Raw genomic sequence first — 23,973 nt, 5'->3', positions numbered from 1 at the left:
CACCAGCCAGGTGCTCGCGTATCCCTGGTGATACACGTACCACCGGTTGAAAAGCCCTGCTCTAACTCCCTTTAAAGTAGCTATAGGCAGAGAGTTTGTGCCTATGCTTGAATACTCTCAGGAACTCCCCTCATCACAAACACTAACTGAGTGGGTAAACAAATTGCAGAACACTTGGGCAAATGTCAAATGTGCCTTAGAAAAAGCCACAAAGATTCAAAAGGAGCAGCCTGATAAGAGGCAGTCCTCCCAGAAACCATTTCATATAGAAGAGAAAGTCTATCTCTTGACCAAATACTTAAGATTAAAACTTTCATGCAAAAAGCTTGGGCCCAAATTGGTCCTTTCCCCAATGTAAAGATTATTAATCCTGACACAGCTGAGCTAAAGCTCCCATGACTATTGGTGAAAATACATCCAGTTTTCCATTGCAGTTTGTTGAAACCAGTTACAGAATTGACTTTGAGACCAATACCTAGAACTGCCCCAGATCCCATTATAGAGGAAGGTGACACCCATTATGAAATAAAATGAATTCTTGACTCTAGTTTGTATAAAGGGAAATTACAGTATCTAGTTCAATGGAAGGCCTACCCTTTGTCAGAACCTACACAGGTGAAGAGTAGAAATGTAAAGGCAGACAGATTAATGCAAATGTTTTATGATAAACATCCCCAAAAGCCTAGGGAGCCATCAAAAGATTAGCAAAATGTGTATCTATGCTTAATATCTTTCAGGAACTACTTTCTCTTTAGGGAAGTCCGACTGTCAACTTCTGAAACAAACCTGACTGAAGCCATCTTTGTTGTTCTAAGTTGCCACATAGATTAGGGGGGGGGAGGGGAAGAAAAATGAAAGTATTGCTAGACAAAACGCAGAATGGTCCTATGGTAACAAAAGTCATTCCTGCAGGTGCTGGAAGGAGGAGCGAAGACGAATTGAGGAGCCCGCCAATTACTTATATTGGGTTGTATGATCTAGAGCATAGTAGAGGGGAGGGAAATGTTATTTTTAGTTACATTGAATCTCTAGGGAAATTTCAGAGTTGGTTTCATTTTTGATTGGGCCGATATTATGTATCTAATAAACATGTGATTTGAGGAAGCTTTCAAGCCTTGGAGTTCTGATTTATTTGGTTTCATTAGTCAGAACCATGACATAAGAGTAGGTGATTATTTATAATCTGTTTTTCTGGTATAAAAATTCTCACATGTAAATGACTATAATGATTTAACAGCATTATCAATGAATTCATAAATTATTTTACAAAAGAATAGCTACTTGGTAAAGAGGTATTGAAAATCCAATAGCTCAGCAAAACAGATTGATTTTCAATAAATTTTATCTTAGAAGGAATTCCAGTGGATTTTATTTTGGCAAGGATGGAATTCTATCAAATACATGTAGGCACTTCTATAAAAAGACTCTGTGGAGCTGTGTTGTTTTTCATTCTCAATGTTTTGAGGGTGATAGATTTGAATAGAATTGTAGATTAACTTAAAGTTATACTTGAGAGATTGGTAGTGTAGTAGTAACATTTTTTTTTTTTAAATTTTTATTTTTAAAATAGAAAAAATTATACATCTTTCAAACATAAAATGCATTAACATACATACATTCCAATTCTAACATAACACATTTTAGTTATATAACTATTAATGCATACTTATAATACCATCCCGACTCTCCCCCCACCCCNTACCCCGGGTCCTTGGCTGATGGAATACCTGGAAACCCGGCGGGCAGATGTCAACAAGGGGCACTCCCCCTTCCGTGCCCAGCCAGGTCTCGGTGATACCTGCCAGGTCAGCACCCCCCTCTTGAATAAGATCTTGAATGAGGGGGGCTTTGTTCACCACTGACCTGGCATTGCATAACATCAGCCGGTGATCCCGGGCAAGAGGATCTAAGATCCCTGGAGACCGAGTGGAGCCCTGAGGACCGGAGCACCCACACACTTGTAAACAGCGTGTGCGTGCTCCCCAAACCCGATATGGTCCTCTGCTCCCGCCATATCTGCCCCTCCCACTGACCGTACTAATCATACCACCCTCTCTTGACCCCCCAACCACCTCCCCCTCCACTCCCACGCCGCGTCCCTCAGAGAGGCCCGGCCTTGGCCCCAGAGAGGCATCCCCCATGCCCCCCCGGCCCTCCCCGTACCCCCTAAAAATTTGCTAAAACATCCCACTAAGAAAGCTCTCAATTTCCTCTTCAGTTCAATTTCCTCCTCTTCAGAACCTATTTATAACAAAGTCTGTATAGATCTTTCAAAGTTTCTTTAATTTTAGGTTTCAAAAAACACTGCAGGTTCTTAGATTTAAAAGTTACTGAACTCAGTCCACTCAGCTTAGCATTTATGTGCGAACAAAATACTGTTCCATTTTTTTTCCTAGACTTAAGACTTCAAATAAATTTATATGAACTTCTTTCCCTGGGTAGGTTTTTCTTGTACTCTATGGGTACTTAATATTAGAATAACTCAATAACAAAAACATTTATACCTTCAAGTTTTTGAAGAACTCTGGATCACTGGGGAGAACCAAGTATTATAATTTACCTGTAACAGAAGAAACTAAACTGATGATACTGAGCCTTGAGAGGAGAAAAAGAATAAGATCAATTGGTGCTAAGATTTCTTCGTGAAGCAGAAACACAGAAAAGCATGAAATGACTAATATTGCCGAAATAAGGCTAAGTAATTTCTCAGCTGTAATTTATAAGGCAGATTTTGGTTACTGGGTATAATTTAGAATAGCCTAATTGGAATTTTGAAAAAAATGCCTGATCATTTTTCATGCTCTTTTCATGAAATAATACTGTTGGATACATTAGACATACTGTCAGATATTTTTCAATTTTCCCTCCTTAATTTTCTATATAGTATCTGCCAACATTTCTCTTTAACATTGCATATTCCTCATGTTTCTTTATGTTTGTTGGTTCTTTCTTGCATCTTTTTTTTCTTTTTTCCTTTTGTATTTATGAAATAAATCTTGTGACTTGAAAACATTGTAGTGCGTTACCCTAGATTAGTGAAAGGGAAGAAAAGGATCAAGAGGGAGATGAGAAAAGGAAGAGAATAAATTCATTAAGTTAAATAGAATTATTTTGCTAAATAAGGACCTAGATCCAAAGAATTCATGAAAGAAATTGAGAAAATATAACAACCAAGATCAGAGAGCACCAAGGACACCATATACCTATATCTTTTATGGTATAACCAGTTAAAAAATGTAATTCTTAATAATAAATTCAATTTTAAAATAGAAATCTAGATTTTTTAAAAAAAATATTTGGATGGATGGATGGATGGATGGATGGATGGATGGATGGATGGATGGATGGATGGATACTGAGATAAACAGAGAGACAGAGAGACCTAGATACACATACACTCCAAAGTAAAAATATTTGCATAAAATATAAGCAGCATATAGATAGAAAGAACATCTTATGAGGGAAATGTTTAAAAGGGTTTTTTATATTAAAAAAATAAGACCCCCTAAGGAAACTGGTACTTTAATTATCAAAGCAGGATTCAGTAATCTGGAATCTGAGTAAAAATCTCTAGTATAGGTGACTAATGTTTTCTGCATATTTTCATAAGATATACTTTATGTAGAGAGATAGATTCGACTCCTATGTTAATTAAATTAGGGTGGGAGTCAAATATGCAAATTTCTTGACTGCATTTTATATTACCATTAATAATCTAAATCGAACTAATTACAGAGCAGAACTATCAATTTATCTCTTAACTTGACTTGGTGAAAATATTACATCTTCTTAATTATATTGTTTGCAGTCCTATGTATTTTCCTAATTTGTTTATTTTAAATGTTTATGTTCCACATTTGTTATTGTTTTCTACACAGCTGGCTGTAACCAGTAATATATTTATATAAATATAAAACCATTTTTAAAGTCATAGATGACTAAGATTCCCAGGAAATGACGAAGTAAATACTTAAAATGGTATTGGTTCAGCAGGGATCCGATAATATTAATAAATTGTATGGTGTCACCAAGAAGTACAGTATCCTGGCAACCAGGCTCAGAAAATGCCAGATTATTTTCATCCTGAGGCCTAAGAGTATCTATGTATATCTACCCTCCAAAGCTCTGAAATTGGCAACCAGAAAGAAAGCCTTTTCTGTAGTAGTGCTTGTGAATGGAAATATCAGTAAATTTAGTTAAAAATATCACCCTTCCTGTTTTTTTAAGAAAATATTTTCAACCCTGTTTTCACATTAATTTATCATTTTTAAACATGCAGGATATCCTGCTGTAAAGAAAACCCTCTAAGCTGTTTAGAAATTTGTGAAATGGTCTAAAAGCTCTTTCTCTCTTTTTTTTGCTACCATTCCAAATAACTAGAAAGTTGCTGCTACTTTTACATTAAAGCTGAGTTCGAAGCTATTGTTTCTTAGACAAAGCCGATTTTCCTTCTCTATCAGTCAAAATCAATCTTGGCTAAAATTGCCATTCAAGTAGCCCAATCAATCTTGAGACTTTCTGCCTAATTTTTTTTAGGACTCCTAGTAGATTGCTAATTGTATTAAAGAAAGGAGATGTGTTGTGAGAAAAAACAGAGGACAATAGATTTTAATTATTTATTATTTCAGTGTATATTTTCCCACCCATTAGGAAATGTATTCCACTGGACACTCAAAGGGCTAAGTATACATTATAACTGGTTAAACCGCTTAATAATTCTAAAAAGGTAACTGAAAAGAAAGTTCCTGACTTCTTTTCTGAAGACAAAAAAAAAGGGGAGAACTAATTTCAGCTCCAAAAAGATTTTAAGCTGTATTTAAGTATGGAAATATTTTCTTTTCTAAATTATGTACATAATTTCAAATAGATTTAATTTCAATTTATTTTCATATTTAGATTCCAGATTCCATCATATCTCGTGGCGTTCAGGTGCTTCCACGAGACACAGCCTCACTTAGCACTACCCCTTCAGAATCCCCTCGTGCCCAAGCTACTTCTCGCCTCTCTACTGCTTCCTGTCCCACACCAAAAGTAAGTACAGCAGTTTGCCTGCATTCAAAGATGGGAACTGTCTTGATAAATGTTTTCTGCTGCTGAAAGGTAGCTCACGTGGAAGATTGAGAATCATCAAGGAGGTGAAGATAGTATATACTTAGGTTATATTGTACATACAAAATAGTGTGTTGTGTATATGTGTATGTGTATATAAAAGCTTATATATTTAAATTATTGCCATTTATTCGCTTTAAACTTGCTAATTTTCATACCTATTTTTAAAGATATATTTGAAAATGCTATCTTTTCTTATTGCAGTATCAACCATGAGGCTGTGAATTTCTGCAGGGCTCTATTAATCCATAAAATTAATCCTGTTCTTGAAAAAGAGAACTAAAGAAATAGTTTATTTTTGTAAAAACATTTACACCTGAACTGTGGCATTTTCTGCTTCAGTGGCCTATTAATGTACAGGTAGTCATCAACTTACTACCACAATTGCAACCGGAATTTTGCTCACTAAGGTCATTAAACGAGTTATCCCATGACCAGACCCAATTTTACAACCATTTTTACCACAGTTGTTAAGTGAGTCACAGAGTCATTAAGCGAATCCAGCTTTCCCCATTGTCTTTCCTTGTCAGAAGCTAGCTAGAAAATTCCAAATAGCAATCATGTGACCATAGGACACTGCAACTGTCATAAATGTGTGCCTGTTTCCAAGTGCCCAAATAGCGATCACATAATCACAGGGGTTAGTCACATTTTTCAGCACTGTCATAACTCCAAACCATCATTAATGGTCATAAGTTGAGAACTACCTGTATTGCAAGCATTTTCAAGACAACAATTTTGCCCCAACTTGGATACTTGCTGCCTCCTCTTTGGAAACTCTAAATTATATGGAAACTTTTAATGCCAGCCTATGAAATGACACGTTTGTACTTTAGATATTATTTCACGTGGATTGTTCAGGACTTTTGCAGGTAATCTAATGTATTTGGTATAATACATAACATAAAGTGTATCCACAGCAAATTTGGACAAATAGCAAATCTAGTAAAATATAGCTTCTCTTAGAACATGAATTCTCTTCTGTTTGCTCTTTCATATGGCAAGGCTTTATTTCTGGCATTTTAATACTAACATATTTAACAGAAAACAGAATAAATCTAATGAAATGTTTCCTGGTTCCTGGTTCTTTGAAATTACAAATCTCTGGTTATTACTTTTTATTTGTTTCTGCAAGCCATGTTAAGGTATGTCAAGCTATTAACTTATATTTTTTCAATGTTCTGACATTTGTTATGATGTATTACATATGTTGGATAATACATACATTCCTGAATAACAAAAGTAGGCTTGGTGTAGAAATGTGTTCAAACTTTAGAGTTTTTTTATTGTTTTTCTTGTTAGTTTTGAGAATATCCTTTTTTCTTTTCAAAATTAATTGACCTACTACAAAGTAGTAATATAATAAACCCTCAGTTTAATGGGTCATTTAGAATCAAATATTTGTTAAATCCATAAATAATATCAACTTCTGTCATCTGCATCAGTTCATCAATTTGCATTGTTACCATATTAAATAGATGATATAAATAGATGCAAATAACCTAATCAATATGATTTGCCTGGACAACTTCAGATACAATGGCTTTTGTCTGTGTTTTTTTCCAAGTGATTTTCTAGACGGAAGTCTTGTATCTGAAGTCCTCTAAACAGAAGTCCATTAAAATGAGGATTGATCTATGTTTGAAAATTTATTAAGCTTGGATGAACAAGATAAATAAAAACTGTAAACCCAGTTTTTGAGGTCTGTGCCTTAATTTCTCTTTTTGATAAAAGCAGATGTTGCACATTTATTTTTGAATTGCTTTTGTTCAGTGGAAATAAAATCAAAAAATATTAGTTACTTTTAAAGGAGGATATTGTACAGAACATGCACACTCTAATAAAATGGATATGTATGCACTGCAATCTAATATGAAAAAACCCATACTAAAATTTTTCTTCAAGGAATACAAATTATTAAATTATATAAATAATATAAATGAGGTAAAATGTAATGATTGAAATTCCTTGTAACACTGCATTGGAATATGATTTCTCATGACATAGTCACATATATTTTAAATTAGATTGAGTGTCAGTTACAAACTTTTGAATAGTCTAGCTCAGGGGTCACCAACCCCCGGGCTGTGGACCAGAACCGGGCCATGGTATGCCAGCAAACAGTCCGCACAAACAAGCAAAGCCCCATCTGCGGGATGCAGGCAGCACACAAAACCACACACCCTCTGGTCCGCGAAAAAACCTCTTTCCACGGAACCAGTCCCTGGTGCCCAAAAGATTGAGGACCTCTGGTCTAGCTTGCTGTAAAATTCCCTGTTCTCCAATCCAGATTATGTGTTGGGGATTCCTTTTTTATGTGGCTTTGTGCAAGCCCTGCAGAAAGAGTTCCAATATGAATAAAGAGCAAAGAGAGAAAGCAAAGTATGCTTTTTTCCCTTCTCATTTTAAAAACCTACCTGATAAAGTTTTCCTGCTCCTGATTTTCCTGATAGTTTATATGTCCTTGCCCATTTACCTATATTGAAAAGTTAAATTTTCAAAAATTCTTTCAATGTCCAAATCTCATGCATCTTATACTGAGTTAGTCCATTAAAACATTTTGTATTTCTGTTTCAGAATATGAGAATTTTTCCAATTCACTTTATCATATGCCTTCTTTAAAATGATAAATGTATCATAATCTTTCTGACGGTCACATATTCCTCAGTGACCTACTGAAGAATAAAAATTTGATTTGGGTTCCCCTGGCATAAATTTGTGATGCAGTTCTAAATTTTAATAATGATTCTTCCTCATACACTTTCACACAAAATTCTGCTAAACAGAAAGTTTTGTTACCTATCTCTTTGTAGAGAGGAACAATAATGGCATTAATCCAATCTTCAGGATCAGATACAATCTGCACATAGATATTAAGCAAGTCGTATAACCATGAGCAAATCATATTTTTCATAGTCACTAATGTTTGTAACATTAATTACACTCTTCTACCAATCATGATCTTTTACATAAAAATCTTACTACTCATTCTCTCAATTACAAATAATTTCATCCATTTCCTTCATTGAAGATTTCTTGTTTAATCACATCCATTTCAATTTTTAAAAAAAATCCATAAAAATAGTTGATTTTTCTGTCTTTTTAAATGTTAATGATTCCTTGCTTTCTTAGGGTATATTAGTTCCAACTATTTTTTCCTCTCTGTATGCATTATACAGTACTTTTCCTTTCAAAAAATTTTCAGCAATAATTCTTTTATATACCATTTTTCTCATAATAGCTTTTTTCAGTTCATCTTCCTGTAAGCCTTCATACTTCCTACTAGCATAACCTCACATACTTGTGTGGCACTTTGTGCCATAATTCTTGTTGCTCTTTTCCGCATCAGTTTCCGTATCATCTTTCTTATGGCCACTTTGTTTTCATTCTGTTGGAAGCTTACATTAATCAGTTTTGCAAGACTTTTCCATTTAGGACTTTTTCTTTCTCCAGTTCTATTCTCACTCTATTTTTTTCACCTTTTTTTCTTTTCTTCCTTGTTCAATTTCCCCCCCACATCCACTCTTGTCATTACCAGAAAAAGAGTCTGCTCCACATTCAGAACCTCTTGTCAGCCTGCTATCCATCACCTCTCTGTCTTTCATCATACTCAAACCAGTTACACTTTTAAATTCATTGTATGCTTAAACCATGTATTTAGAGCTGTCCTTTTTCTAAGCAAATACTCCCCAGTCACCATTCTCATTCATTCCTTTGGCTCTGAAGGGCTGAGTCACTTCTTTTTGTACTCATTCTCACTCTCACCTATGTAATCTACTAGAGTAATTCTTTTTTTCATACAGTTTTTCCCCAAAATTCAATTTTTATTCTTTCTAGAACATAAATATAGAACTATCACTAACATAAGACATTCTACTTGACTATCTAGAGCCTAGATCATGTTTTTTTTACATATTTAGCCCTTTTATTTTCCAATTAAATTTGTATTTTCACTTCTGCCTACATATTAACTCTATTTGAAAGTTCAGACCTTCATTCATATCTGTTACCTTTTTCAGCATTCTCTTAAATTCATACCCTGCCTTCATTTTATTTTATTTCATTTCATTTCATTAATTCATGATCTTTCACACACCATGGTCATTTGAAAATTGGCTCATGAATATTCACCTTCAACACCATTTATAACTTTGATGAACTGAGGCTTTCACAAGTGTCAGTTCACTGCATGTACCGTCTTAATTAATCACAAGATCCTAGCTTTTGTGAAATATTTTGTGTGTTGTTAGACTAAAAGTTGATTGCATTTCTGGCATACTAGGCCACATTTGCCCAAAATGAGCAGTACTGTGTCATTACTATTAGCAGAGAATGCCACATATGACATGGGTCAAGTCATTGAAACAGTTTAGATTGGGCTAAATAAAATAATTTTACCTTGCTTAAGTAGCCATCAACAATATTACTATTTATTTTTGCTAATTATTATTGAACTGAAGTATTGAATATTTTCTGATATTCTTTCTAACATACTATATTAAGATTCTCTTTTTTTATTTATTAGTAACATAAAATATGTTTAAAATGATTTAAAATCCCAAGTAGATGTATTAAAAACCCTCACATCACTGAAAATTAAAAATACAATTAGGATACATTTCTAATTCCTTCAAATGAGTTTGTAGGGCATCATCATTGTTCCCTTTATGACACTGAATTTTATACAATTCCTCAAAAGGAAAGTAGACAGAAAATAAATTATAGAGACAAATTTCATGCAGGGTCCAGCTTCTGACAATACTCATATCAGGTTATCTGAAACCAAATGTTCTTCCAATAAGTGTTGTGTACATACCTGTCCGAAGTCATAGTTCAAAAATGGATGACACAAAAACATTAAATTATTAATTGCAATTAATAAAATATGATATGCCATGTGTAACATTAATTTATCCCCTCATCTACATTTGCCAACCATTCACTGACTCATAATCCATACTACCCTACAAAATCTACACATACATTCACATTCCTTTCTGCCTTCCAAAAGAAACAACAGCAAAAAAGGGAAAAAATGTGATGGAAGCTGGATGAGTGCAAGAAGTAGTTATATTGAGAAAGAACATTCTTGGTTTTGTTATACAAGTTTTAGATTTAGTGAGACTTGAAATAAAAGCAATGCTTTTATCTTTAGTGTTAAACATTTTATTAATCTAGCCAAAAGTATATAATTAATTTCCAGAAGATTGAATTTCTCATTATTCAATTACTAATATTACTATTCTAACTAAGTATGAAATAAAAAGTTGAGCATGATAATCAACAATACAATGAGCTCAGTAAATTGAAAAGCCTTGTTATTTTTTCTTTTCTTTATATTAGATCATGTGATCCATATAGCAAACTGGTCAGAATTTATACTTTACGTATATGCTTTTTGCTTTTACTAATTCCGTAACCTATGTACATTGTTTGGAAAATTATTTTTACCTTGCTAGCAATTTATTAATAGTTTATTTTTTAAATAAAATATAATATACAGTTAGCACATCAAATATGTCAAATTTTGATAACATTAATTAAAAGTGCCAATAGATAGTTGAAAAAAAAACTTGAAATATACAAAGGAATGAAAGATGTAGCCATGAAAGTGAAGATGAAATAAAATTACTTTCTGACACATAAAGAAAATATTGCATGGGAATAAAAAAAAGAACATAAGAAAATCCTAATTAATTGCTGCAAGAAGATTGCACAGACTGACCACAAAAATGGCATGAAAAAATAGCAATTATGAATTGAAATATCTGCAAGAAATGTCATTTGCTGCAAGCAAGACTGGTGGAACACACACACACACACACACACACACTCCAAATAAAAATAGATATAATTCATAATAGAAAAGAAGAATCTAAATGCTCTGAGACTTTAGAATTTAAGCAAACAATTCCCAGAATTAACAATTATTCATAAAAAAAAACAAAAAACTCTGCATAGTGGATGTTGCAGTATCTGGAGAGTAGAAGAAACTAGAACTAGAGAAAGTCACAAAATACAAAGACCTGCAAACAGAAATAGAACACCTGTGGCAAAAAAAGTAAAGTTAGTACCAAAAATAGGTACCTTAGGTACAATCCCAAAACATCCGGCACACTACTTCAATACTTTCGGCATTGACAAAATCATAATTGGTCAATTGCAAAAGACAGTTTTACTTGAAGCAGCTTACATCCTGTGATGATACTTTTAATACCATCGAACAATAACATTTGCCTATCCCAGATCTTTGAGAAAGATTCAATAGATGGATAAAAATGCCAGCATCTGACTATGTGACCAAACATAATAATGATGTTTCTACAAAACAGCAAAGTATACTAATAAGATCTCATACTTGCTTTAGATGGATGATTTAATGATTTCTGTAAAATCAGAAATCAAAATCCATTGACAAATACCTTAAGAATTTTTAGCACAGATAGAGCAATGGAATTTGACTTAGAGAAATGTGTTACAGTAGCAGTAATGGAACTGAACAGTAATGAAATTGAAATGGAACGGAATTGGAATGCCAAATAGTCAAATGATCAAGCGCCATCAAGATGAAGCCTTTTAGTATCTGGGCATTTAACAGTTGGGTAACATCAAGCATGGATAAGTTAAAAATATGATTAATAAAGAAATATATCCAAGTAAGAAAATAAGAAAGGTACTAAAAACAAAATTGAACAATGGAAATACCATCAAAGCCATCAGTACCCAGGCCATACCTTTGATTCAATAGACACTGATGGAATTATTAACTGGACACAGGCTGAACTGGACAATCTGGACTGAAAAACAAGAAAACTGATGACTATTCACTATGTGTTACATTCCTGCAGTAATATTGATAAATTATAACTGCTCCATAGAAACAGATTGATAGAGGAAAAAGCATGCATCAGCTGATTATGTAAAATAATCAACCAAAATACAAGCATGCAATTAGTGAATGTACAGGTATGAACATGAAAATAAACTTACTACTGTATATGCACAATATTTTCTTTGAGAAATGCTAAACTTCAGACCTAGTGTTTCTGATATTCTATATTAATATTTGTTGCCATCCTTATGGAAGCTGACTTAAATAATTTGTTGTTGTCTTCCAAGATGAATACAACAGCTATTTTGCATTGATCTCACTAATTAAAATTATTTCTTGCAGTTTTTAAATCCTGGCCTTGTATGTTTTAAAATTTTCATAACAAACACTCTTGTTCAAATTTTAGTTGTATATTTATAGCTGGTTTTAATCCTACAATATCCATATTTATGCTTATATGTAAAGAGATAATATCTGGAATATTAACTAAAGAAACTGAAGGCTTGATTTCGGCTGCCCAAGAGCACACTATTTGAACTAATGCAATCAAGGCTAGAATTGAAAAATCATCAAATGATTCAAAATCAAATTGTGTAAAGAAGCAAATTGCACAAACTGATTATAAACAGTGATCTAACACAGTCACCAAAATGATTCACTAGAACATCTATAAAAAAAATAACATGTGCCAGTAATGAAAAATTGGTGGGAATATATAGTTGAAAAAGTAGTTGAAAAAGAGCAGGTTAAAATATTGTGGGATTTCTGAATGTAAACAGATAAAAGTCTTGGCTCATAACACACCAGATTTAGATGTGGTTGAAAAGAAGAAGCTGTGTATAATTAATGTGGTAATACTAGGGGACAGTAGAATAGAAGACGGAAAATTTGAGACAATCATAAAATTAAAAAATCTGAAAATTGAAGCTAAAAGATTATGGCATAAACCAGCTGAGGTTGTTCCTGTAGTTATCGCACACTGTGTGCCATACCAAAAAATCTTGGATGGTGCTTAGATTGCCCAGAATTGTGATTGCTAATCAATGCAGTCATAGGATATTGCATTGTTTTGACTACATTGTTTAACAAAGGCAATCACAATCCCAATTGCCATTGTAGCCCAAGGACTACTTGTACTTTAAATAGAAAAATAGTTGAAACAGGATACTTGAAATGCAGAACTTAAATATTTATTCACATAGGCTGCTTCCAAATCTATATTTATCATAGAACGATAGTGTTGTGCTATCCAGGTACTTTTAAATATATCAGCAAGCTGCAGATAAATATGTGGTGCTAATTCTGCCTTTTTCTGAGATTCAGAATCTGACCTCGCCTATAGTCTTTTTGAGTCACATTAAAATATATTAACCTGGGATAAGGAACAATAATTTTTAAATGATTTCTGAAGTTACATGGCATATATTCCATACACACTGCTTTATTTAATTTCTTATATAATTTTCTTTAGCTATAAGTTTTTTAAAATTCCATACTAATTCAGAAATATGAATATATATTCCCTTAATTTGTATTTGCTTCACTCATATTTAAATAATTTTTTCCAGATGTTACTAGATTTTATGAAAAGCAAAGCTGTTAGATTTTTTTACCTTTTAATAATTATATTAAGCTTATCAAGATATAAAATACAAAAGAAAATGAAAATAGTAGGAAAAGGGAGGAAGGGAAGAGAAAGAAGTATAGGGGAAAGGGGAAAAAAGAAAAAAAGCACTGATTTCCAACTCTTTTTAGTGCAGTAGAATAAGATAGTAACATTATAGCCTCAACTTTTTACTATTATATACTTAATATTGTATGTACTAGCCATTTCTATAATAACAAAAACTATCAGAATTTTTATTGTTCTGAAATTATGATAGTATTATAATATTTAGTGAGCTAATAATGAAAATAAATTTACTGTATGCAAAATATTTTCTTTGAGAAATACTAAATTTCAGACTTAGTGTATCAAATTCTATAGTAATATTTGTGGCTGTCCTTATGGAGCTGACTTGAATAATTTGTTTTTATCTTCCAAGATAAATAGAACAACTATTTTGCATTCATCTCACTAATTAAAATTATTTCTTGCAGTTCTGGGCCTTGTATGTTGTGAAGCTTTCAGAACAAACACTCTTGTTCAAATTTTAGTTTTATATTTATTTATAGCCGGTTTTTATCCTACAATATCCATATTTATGCATTTATGCAGAAAGGTAACATCTTGATCTTAATAAGACTGTATCACTCCTTTTCTTTTGAAGACTGGACCACTTTTTGCTTTTATCGTTTTATCTTTAAAGTTATCACTAATTTACAAAGAAAGAAGTAGCTCTGTCTCATGTCAAATATGCAAGAATATGCTAGAAAACAAGTGGCTTTTTTGAGTATTTGCACTTCTCTGATGCATATAGACCGATCATATTTAAGCTCAACAGATTGAATTATGACTATGAAATTTTCCTGGTGACTTAAATTTAGGCCTTCCTGTGCTATCCTGCACATTGGACAATTATTACTCTCTTAATAGTTTTGATCAGATTTAAAACATAGAACAATAGGATTGGAAGGGACCTTGGAAACCCCTGCCCATGGCAGGAGATCCTGTACCATTCCAGATTTTCTTTGTGCTTGGTGGGAAGGATATATGGGATCATAGGAAGAATAACAGAATAACAGAACAGTATAACAGAGTTGGAAGGGATGCCAAAGGTCCTCCAGTCCACTCCCCCCATCCAAGCAGGAGACCCTATGGCATTTCAGACAAATGGCTATCCAATCTCTTCTTAAAAACTCCTCTGATGGAGCACCCACAACTTCGGGAAGCAAGATTTCATTGATTGCACCCATTGCTTCAGTAGCAGTTAAAACAATTCTGAGGTTGAATTGCTAGCCCTATTCCCCACTTTCCTCCTTTCTCATCTGGATTTAGGACTAGCAGTGGTGGAGTTCCTGCCATGCAGTCCCATATATAGGTTCTTTCCCCATTGTCAAAATAATATAGTTGGTTTAATTGATCAGTATTCACAATCTTTCCTGATGATATCTAACTTAGCACTTTATGCTAACGTTACATATGATATGATATGATATGATATGATATGATATGATATGATATGATATGATATGATATATATAGTATGTTACCTGATATAAAGAGCTACAACCACTCTGGCATTGAAACACAATAACAGAAAGTTTTTCAGGATCCTTTGTCAGGACTTTTTTTTTTTTACATGCTATCTTCGTCTGATCTGCCCTCCTTTGAATCCTCCCTGCTTTAGGCTTCACTCAGTAAATAATAAAGATTTAAATAAGATTTAAAAGAACATTTTAATTAGAGATTTAAAAAATACAGTGAGGAAAAATGAATGTACTAAAATAAAACTTAACTATAGTCTTTTGTTCATGCTAAACTTGTGCTTTTTTCATACTATTTCTATTTTAGCAAAAATAGGTTTTCACAAAATTCTGGATGTTCCTTCTTTCAGAAAATATATGATACAAGATTTATGTTTTCATATTATTATTGACATTAAGCTACCCAGAAAGTAATTTATTGGAGACTGATATATTTATTTAAATTGTTTGCTGCCCATCTCACCTAGAGGCACCTCTGGGAAGCTTACAAACATTAAAAGCCAAAAAAACCCATTAAAACAATTAAACCTCATAATAATAATCATAATTTACAATTAAAAACACGGGAAGGAAGGGAGTAGGATGAGAACAGGCGGAGGTGAAGACTTGTCTTAATCTTGCCACTACCAGCATGATGCACATTGGGGTCTGAAGTCAACTGGCAGAGCCAGGTCTTCAAACCCTTGTGGAAGATCACAGCAGAAAAGACTCTTCTCCTGGATCCCACCAGCTGAAATTCCTTAACCGACAGGGTCCGCAGTATGCTCCTTCTGCTGGTATAGATGAGATGGTTCCTCAGATAGCCAGACTCATGCCATGGCCTTTAAATGTGATAACCAATACCTTGAATTGCACCTGGAAGCAAACCTGCAGCCACTGAAGCTTATGAAACATAGTGTAACATTCAACATCTATGAAATTAAATACTATAAAATTAAATAACATATAGGTGGAAGGTATCTCAAAGATTATTTAGTTTGATTATATAGTTATCTAATTTGTATTCTTGATGTGGAACCATTTATGAGCACTCTTTTCTATAATAATTCAGGATTTATGAATTCATTTAAGCCAGTACATATTTACCATTTTATTAATAAGTATATTATGAAATAAATTGTTGAATGCTTTAGAGAGCTCATGGTACATTCCATAACATTGCCCTTAAAGTTAATCACATTTACAGTATTGGTCAGACCCCACCCTAAATATTGTGTCCTTTTAGACTTTAAGAACAATTCAGGGATATCAAAGTGGCCACAGAAAAGGCAATTAAGATGATCAAGGGATTGGAAACTAAGCCTTCTAATGAAAGATTAAGAGGACGAAATATATTTAGCCTTGAGAAAAATTGATCAAATGGAATTATAATAGAACTTTTCAAATTCCAGAAAAGATTTGTTCTCTCTTGAATAAATCAAGAATAATTATTTTAATCAGAATTGGAATAATGGTTTTAAATTACAAGAAGGCAGATTCCACTTGAATATTAGAAAAAAATATAAGAAAAAATCATTCAGAAACAATTACACAATGGTGGATGTAGTCACTGGATACAGGATCACTACACTGTAATTTGGATTTTCTGCCTTTAACTTTAAGATTCTACATGTTGCTGAGAGATCTAATAATTGTTTTCCCTTCCCTTAAGTCATGTCTGATTCCCAGAAACTGCTGGGACAAGTCCCTGCAGTTTTCCTGGCAAGGCTTTTCACAAATGGTTTGCCATTGCCTCCTTTTTAGGACTGGAGAAAGTGACTGGCCCAAGGCCACCCATTTGACTTTGTTCCCAAGGGAAGACTAGAACTCAGAGTCTACCAGTTTCTTTCCTGATGCTTTAACCACTATAAAACATGTACTTTAGAAAAATCCATAATTAATCAAATCCCATCGTTGCTGTTCTTTTCCCCAAATCCTTAGATTTTGCAGCCTAGCTGTTCTTTAACCAGAAAGGAAGCAGGTAGATGATCTCCAGTTTAAGTTTCCTAAAGAATATACTATCATTAATATTATAATATTATAATATTTTTCCTATCTCCCTATCAGCCTTATTTTGCAGTTGTCTTTTCTTGATATTTTGCTCCATCAGCCATTCCCCAATACTTAATTTCTTTTTTTCCTTTTGGCTCATCCTATATGTTGTCTTGCAGAGAGACGATACAAATACTAAGCTTTATGTTTCAATACTCAAAGTATAGAAAGAGGTAGCAGCTTGCAGAGGAATCATCCATAATTTACCCACAAAACTCTCAGTGGACCATCAAATGCTTTCTCATCCAAGGAATAATAACAGTTTGAAACTTAGGCAACACTGTTATATTATTTAAGAATCTAATATTATCAGGTCCTTGATACGTCCATATAAAACATGACTTAACTGGATGGACAATAATGAAAAGAGCAAACTGGAAAGAGTTTTTGAACATGATGTCAATTTTTAGCATCAAGGAAGTAAGTTTAATTCTAACAGAACACCAGATATTTTTCTAGATTAGTAAAAACTGTTATCTAGATCTCACAGAATAATGGGAAGAGATCCATATCCTGCTCTCAACTGCAAACATTCTAATATTGACTGATAATTGAATAGAAGCAATCAGGGCATTAATCATTCTTAAGCCCCCATCCATTGATGCAACGAAGAAAAAGAGTGGCTGAGCTTTTTCTATCTTTTTCGGTCTTTTGGGTGGCATCTGGAACAAATTAGCAACAAATAATCATAGTTATCAAAACAATGGTAATCAATGATTTACAACTCTAATAAAGGAGATTAACCAATTAATAGGATACAAAGTGAAGGAGTGCTACAGTATGCAGAAGTAGATGTACCATAAAATTTTATCTTAAAGGTAAGTAATTCTTACATTATTTTTTTTCTGTCTTATCCATATGCCTTTCATGTGTATTATTTGCAGTTAGTAACATCCTAAGTGCAGAACTGTAGAAAAAAATGAATACATTTTATATTCCTAATTTAGGGAAATTCATCTTCTCTTTTCCAAATCATCTTTTACTTAAGTACAAATGTATGAGCTTGGGTTTGGCTAGTCTAAAGAAAAGAAGAAATAGGGGCGACATAATAGCAGTATTTCAGTATTTGAGGGGCTGCCACAAAGAAGAGGGGGTCACATTATTCACCAAAGCACCAGAGGACAGGACAAGAAACAGTGGTTGGAAACTGATCAAAGAGAAGCAACTTGGAATTAAGGAGAAACTTCCTGACAGTGAGGACAATTAACCAATGGAATAGCTTGCCCCCAGAGTCGTGGGCACTCCATCACTGGAGATTTTTAAAAAGAGGCTAGACAGTCATTTGTCTGAGATGGTATAGATTCTCCTGCTTGAGCAGTGGGCTGGATTAGAAGGCCTCCAAGGTCCCTTCCAGCTCTGTTCTATTCAAATGCATACATGGTGGCAACTCTCTGATCCTATCTATCTAAATACAATATATGTAGCACCTTAATGATGCCTTTAAATCTATTTCTGGCTTAACCTGATGGAAAAAGTTGCCATGGTCCTCTTTATTTTCTATCTGAGATGCTAGAGTCTATGTGCCTTTCATTCATTTGCAAGATTTGAAGCCGAGTAACTTGATGTTATTAAAACAATGGTGTGTTATTTCTTTTAACTTGACATATTTCCAAATTAGTAATGGAAAATAGTACATTAATGGATTTTTCCATTCAAAAAGCTGCTGCTTGCACATTTGCTGTCTCTTTCCGTTATGCAATACTACTTGAAGAAGGATGAATTATTTGGATTAATTTAAAATCTTCCCATTATTTCCCATTATTGATAGAAATCAATTTACTTTTGAAACACAATCTTCGGCCTATCTTTCCATATTTTGAGGCTTCAGTGCAAATACCTATATATTTTTATTGCTTTATCTCAAGTGGAATTATTAAAAAAAACCTTAATACTCTTTTGATATGAATCCCATTGTTTACATGTGTAATTGTAATGTATAGTTCTTTGTAAATAAGTATTAAATTACACCATTTCTATATTCTTTAATATAGTTATCCTTGAAGAAGAGAAATTAAGAAACTGCTATTTGAAATAAAATAATGAAGCTTTTCTCCTCTGAATTTCTTTTTCATCTTATTCCTTACATATATCCATAGTCTCTTAGTATGTAATAAAGATATATATGATTAAATACTTTATAAATGAGGAATTAAGGCACAGAAATACTAAATCAGAAAAAAAATCCATCATAAGTTGTTTAGCTGAATGATTGGAGTCCCCATATACCTAATTCTTATTATTAGTAAGCAAAACTAGTTCAGCTTTCTTTTTATCCTTTTTCTGAGATGTGAACTTCAGTTTTAGTTATATGTTTCCACTTTATTAAAATATTCTTAGAAATTCTAGGATTCAGGATCAACTTGTGGTTTTGGTATTATGCTACCTTATTTGTTATCCATCCCATTCCAGTGGGAATGTTTCACCATTTCCATGTAGGTTTAACTCCTTCAAGTTGTGATATACCATACAAAATGTTAGCCTTTGCACTTTGGTGTTTCCAAAATTTTATCAAAACAGATACAATCAAGATCCTATGCTATCGTGTGTGTGTGTGTGTGTGTGTGTGTGTTTATGCATATTTTTCTATTTAGTTTTCAATGTTATTGTTAGAAACCCAACCTCTCGGTAAACAATAACAGAATTATTTCTTAATTGCTTTGCACAGTGTAGGATTTTCTAAGTAATGAAAAGCACAATGAGGCTAGTAGTAAAAAAAGAGATGTGTCTTGGCTATTGTTAAGTAGCATTTGGTATGGCATTAAAATTTTCTGGCTGGGCAGCAAAAGTATTTAATTGGGAGCTAAGAACAGTGGCTGATATTTTATTTTAACATGGAGCAGCTGTACATTTTTCTGCCAATTGTCACTCATGATATTTAGCAGTGCTAAGTGCTCAATCTACAATAGCAGGTTTCTCGGGTCTGTGCTTAAATTATATAGCATATGGCACAATTTCATACATTTCAGCTATATTTCTGTCAATGCTTCATGAATCAAATCCAGTCTCTTGCAGCATTCTGTGTGTTATTAAAACACTAATTAGTAAATACAGCGTGTACAATTTCAGTACCTATATCATTACAAAAAAGAAAGAACTCAGCAAATGAGTCATAATGTGATCCAGAAATAAGAGTCTGTGTCCTTGTTCCCTAGAAGTTTGTCAGAAAGTCAAAGTAATGTCTTGCATGCACTGCTAACTGACTGTGTGGAAATTTTTTTAAGTTTACTTTTTCTTTATTCTTCTGTCTTTTTTATCCATCTTCCCTCATTGTAGCAAATTAGACGCCCGGATGAAAGCAAAGGAGTTGCTAGTAGAGTTGGATCCCTCAAAGTAAATATGTTTCTAAATTTTATTTTGCAAGTTTTCTTCTATAGCCTACACATTTTTTTTTACAGAGAGTGGGGAGGGAGGGCAGAGGGTGGGGCTTCAATATTTCTCACCATTCCACTTATTTTTATTTCACGTTTTTTTAATCACTGTGGGATCACTTTTTATTTGTTTCTGTGCTATACAAGAGCCATCATAACTCAGTCAGCGAAAGGAAAGTTGCCAAACTATTATTTCTGAATCATACTGTACCTCTGCAAAAGAAATTAGTTTCCTTAACCTGTCTTTGGAGTAGAATCATGAACACTTATTAAGATGGCAAGGTAGCAAATTCTGTTCATTCTAGGTAGAGCAGGATAGAGAAGGATTCTGAGGTACAATCTACCACCTTCTTAAACTTACGTAATTGCAATATAGGAGTTAGTCTGATTCCTTTTAAGTGGAAAAAGGTAGTTTGAATGGATGTACTTTCAATTGTATCTAAGTAGACACAACACTTTTTCCAGTTTGAAAGATAACTAAATTGTTGTTTTCTGTTAGTTCTCTTAGATTTTATTCTTTAAAAGTACTTATGTACAATAAATTAGATGAACTCGAACATATGTTTGCACATTCATTTAAATGGAAAATAGAGAGAGAGATTTTATGAAATTTCTTTGAATATACTCCCTTTAAAATTAAATATTCGACATTAGTAAACTAATCTCCTTGTGTGGTATATCATATTAAGCTATGTTAATTTATATATTCTTATAGAGTTGGCTAACAAATCAATGAACGTAGTAGAAATATTTTTAATATTTTGGATTATAAAAATGCTGAAAGCTCACAGCATAGTTATCCTCACAATATTCAGCAGTATAAATAGATAATTATTATTTATACATTTTGAAGCATTTCACTTTATTACTTCAATTGTGTTTTGCACAACATGGAGCACAAAGTGCTTTCTGTTCTTTTTTGCACTTTCTTGCCATTTCAGCTTTCTGTCTTGAAAATTATTTTCTTTTGTGTGTATGGTGTGTGTGTATATCACCTTTATTCCAAGAGAAGCCATCTTACTATTTCTCTTAATACTTGCTCTCTGTAAAAGTGTCATTGCACTGAGCATAAAGAGGAGGACAAAATTGTAATTATGCATATGTTTCCCATATTCAATTCCAAAAAATAAATCTAATGAAAATGAAAATAAAAATGCTACTATACTTATACTAATGATAATATTACATTCCTCTGTCTTTCTCTGAGGATTTTTTTTTCAAAGAATTAATACTTTAATGCAATTGAGGTATACATTGTGTACATTAATTGACACTATATAAATAAATAAACATTGCCAAATAATGTATTTAATTGGTTAGCCATTATAAATAAATGCACATTAAACAATCAGTGAGAAATCCGTTTCCAAATTGTATTTTTAGAAATTTATACATTCTTGCTAAAATATGAATGCAGTATTTTAAAGTTTATATTTTTGGTTTTTGAATTCATTGGCATAGACCCAAAAATACAAGGATAAAATAAAGATACTCAGAAATCTTATTATTATGGGAAATAACACAGTGATCAGAATAAGAATATTTAGAAATTGTATGAGGACTCTATTTTAAAAATGTACTAAAAATGCTCTGAAAATGTTTAGTACGCTGATGGTTGAAAGCAATATATGAACATTGAGAAGTGAACCAGTAGCTATAACTATATGTATTTTCTAATTAACGTTTACACTTTAAAAAATAGTTGCTATTTTAACTAAATGATGTTTTTATCTTAACGAAAGGCTAATATTTTTGTATTATGCTACATATATTACAACGGCTATGAGAAATGTGTTATACTGTATCTTCACTTTTTTAAAAAAATGGAAAGAAAGAAAATGAAAAGACAACAGGTGGCTTTTTCAATTCATTTTCTGATGTTTACATATAGCTCCATCGAAAGCTGGAGGAGCTCAGAGATCATCTACATGGGGATATCAAAGGATGCTCTCTCCGAGTAAATGTACGATTTCACTCGGTGAATTATTTTTAATAAACTTTTGCTGGCTGGTAATACCAAATGTGATTGGTTTGTTTTCTCATCCCATCATTCTTCCCTTTTTTCTTTCACCTCTTCTGTTCCTTTTCTAATTTGGGTTTATACCATAAAATGATTTTTTTTAAATGATTGACCAACTGTTAGTTACTTTCTGGACTTACTGCTATTAAAAAATTATTTTTGTCTCCAAATTCAAATGTGGTGTGAAATTGTTTCCTGATTCTAAAATAAATAAACTAGCCCAGATTTTTTGAAACTGGTTTCCTCCAGCTTTGTTGCATCAAAACCTATCTATAACCATGAGTGGCAGTAGCTATGCCACCTGAAGATGGAAGTTATAAGACATCTGGAGAATAATAGATTGGGATTAAGACAGAAAATAGATTGTGTGAATACTAGACAACATTTAACATCTCAGAAGTATACTTAGATCAAATTCTCTTTTGTGATATTTCTTGTTTCACTTCTAGAGCTTTACAATTTAATAATAAGTGCATGTCATGCCTGATTACTACACATTATCTCTCACTGTATTATTTGATTTCTCTTTATTGCCCACCATCCTTTTTATAGGTTTTTCCTATTCAATGGGAAAGCAGTTTGAGTCTATTATGTTTACCACTGGTCAATCAGTTGGAAAAATAACATTGGCTGGAGGAAGCACAGATAATATATGCAATATCCAGTGTGGTCCAAATCTTATAATTCGAAGGTATTGACCTAATGTCCCTTCCACTGGCTCAGTGCATTTCTTAAAAATTAACCGCATAGATGAAATAAACTGGGACCGAACTAATCTAATCAGAACCGTATTTCCTCTAATTATATGCCTCCTATTTTACAAAAATTCCCATATGTCTTATTCATTCATTCAATTTATTCATTGTATATATATTGATCACAACATCACAGATTTGTGTCCAGAATAGCAACATAATTAAAATATGTGAGTCTTGTTAACATTGAATTAATGCTGTGTGATCATAAAAATCTCTGTCAAAAATTTCTTCTGTGAAGTAAAATTTCCAAATTACTTTTGTAATATTTATAGTATTGATAAACATATGCAGAAAATTTTAGTACTGATCCTGAGTTTCAGCAGATGTTATTTTGATATTAAAACTTCTTCAAAGTCTTATGTCAGATAGGAGTATATACCTTGTTTCCCTGAAAATAAGACCTAACCAGAAATTAAGCCCTAGCATGATTTTTCAAGACGCTCGTAATATAAGCCCTGCCCCCAATATAAGCCCCAGTTAAGATTGTCAGCCAGACAGACGCATTTAGTATTGTATTTCCCCACAAAATAAGAACTAACTGGAAAATAAGCCCTAATGTGTCTTTTGGAGCAAAAATTAATATAAGACCCAGTCTTATTTTGGGAAAAATATGGGTAGCAACAATTATAAAAATAATGATATTAGGCTACTCCACATTTTGGTCAGAGATTTGGGATTTAAAGTTATATTTAAATTTTTGGAAAACAT

General features: G+C 32.9%; 1 protein-coding gene across 1 annotated transcript in view; it reads left to right on the top strand.

Annotated features, from left to right (window-relative positions):
• Positions 1-23,973, top strand: part of GPHN (gephyrin) — a 189,448-nt gene that overhangs the window by 109,618 nt on the left and 55,857 nt on the right. Inside the window, exons 8-9 of the mRNA XM_029283766.1 lie at positions 4,897-5,031; positions 20,393-20,449. Of these exons, the coding sequence (XP_029139599.1) occupies positions 4,897-5,031; positions 20,393-20,449 (192 nt within the window). The remainder of the gene's footprint in view (positions 1-4,896; positions 5,032-20,392; positions 20,450-23,973) is intronic.

The sequence above is a fragment of the Protobothrops mucrosquamatus genome, unplaced genomic scaffold (assembly GCF_001527695.2).
Source record: "Protobothrops mucrosquamatus isolate PMUCROS unplaced genomic scaffold, P.Mucros_1.0 scaffold218, whole genome shotgun sequence".
Classification (NCBI taxonomy): domain Eukaryota; kingdom Metazoa; phylum Chordata; class Lepidosauria; order Squamata; family Viperidae; genus Protobothrops; species Protobothrops mucrosquamatus.
Note: the sequence above shows the minus strand (reverse complement) of the source record. Positions and strands in the feature narration are given on the sequence as shown.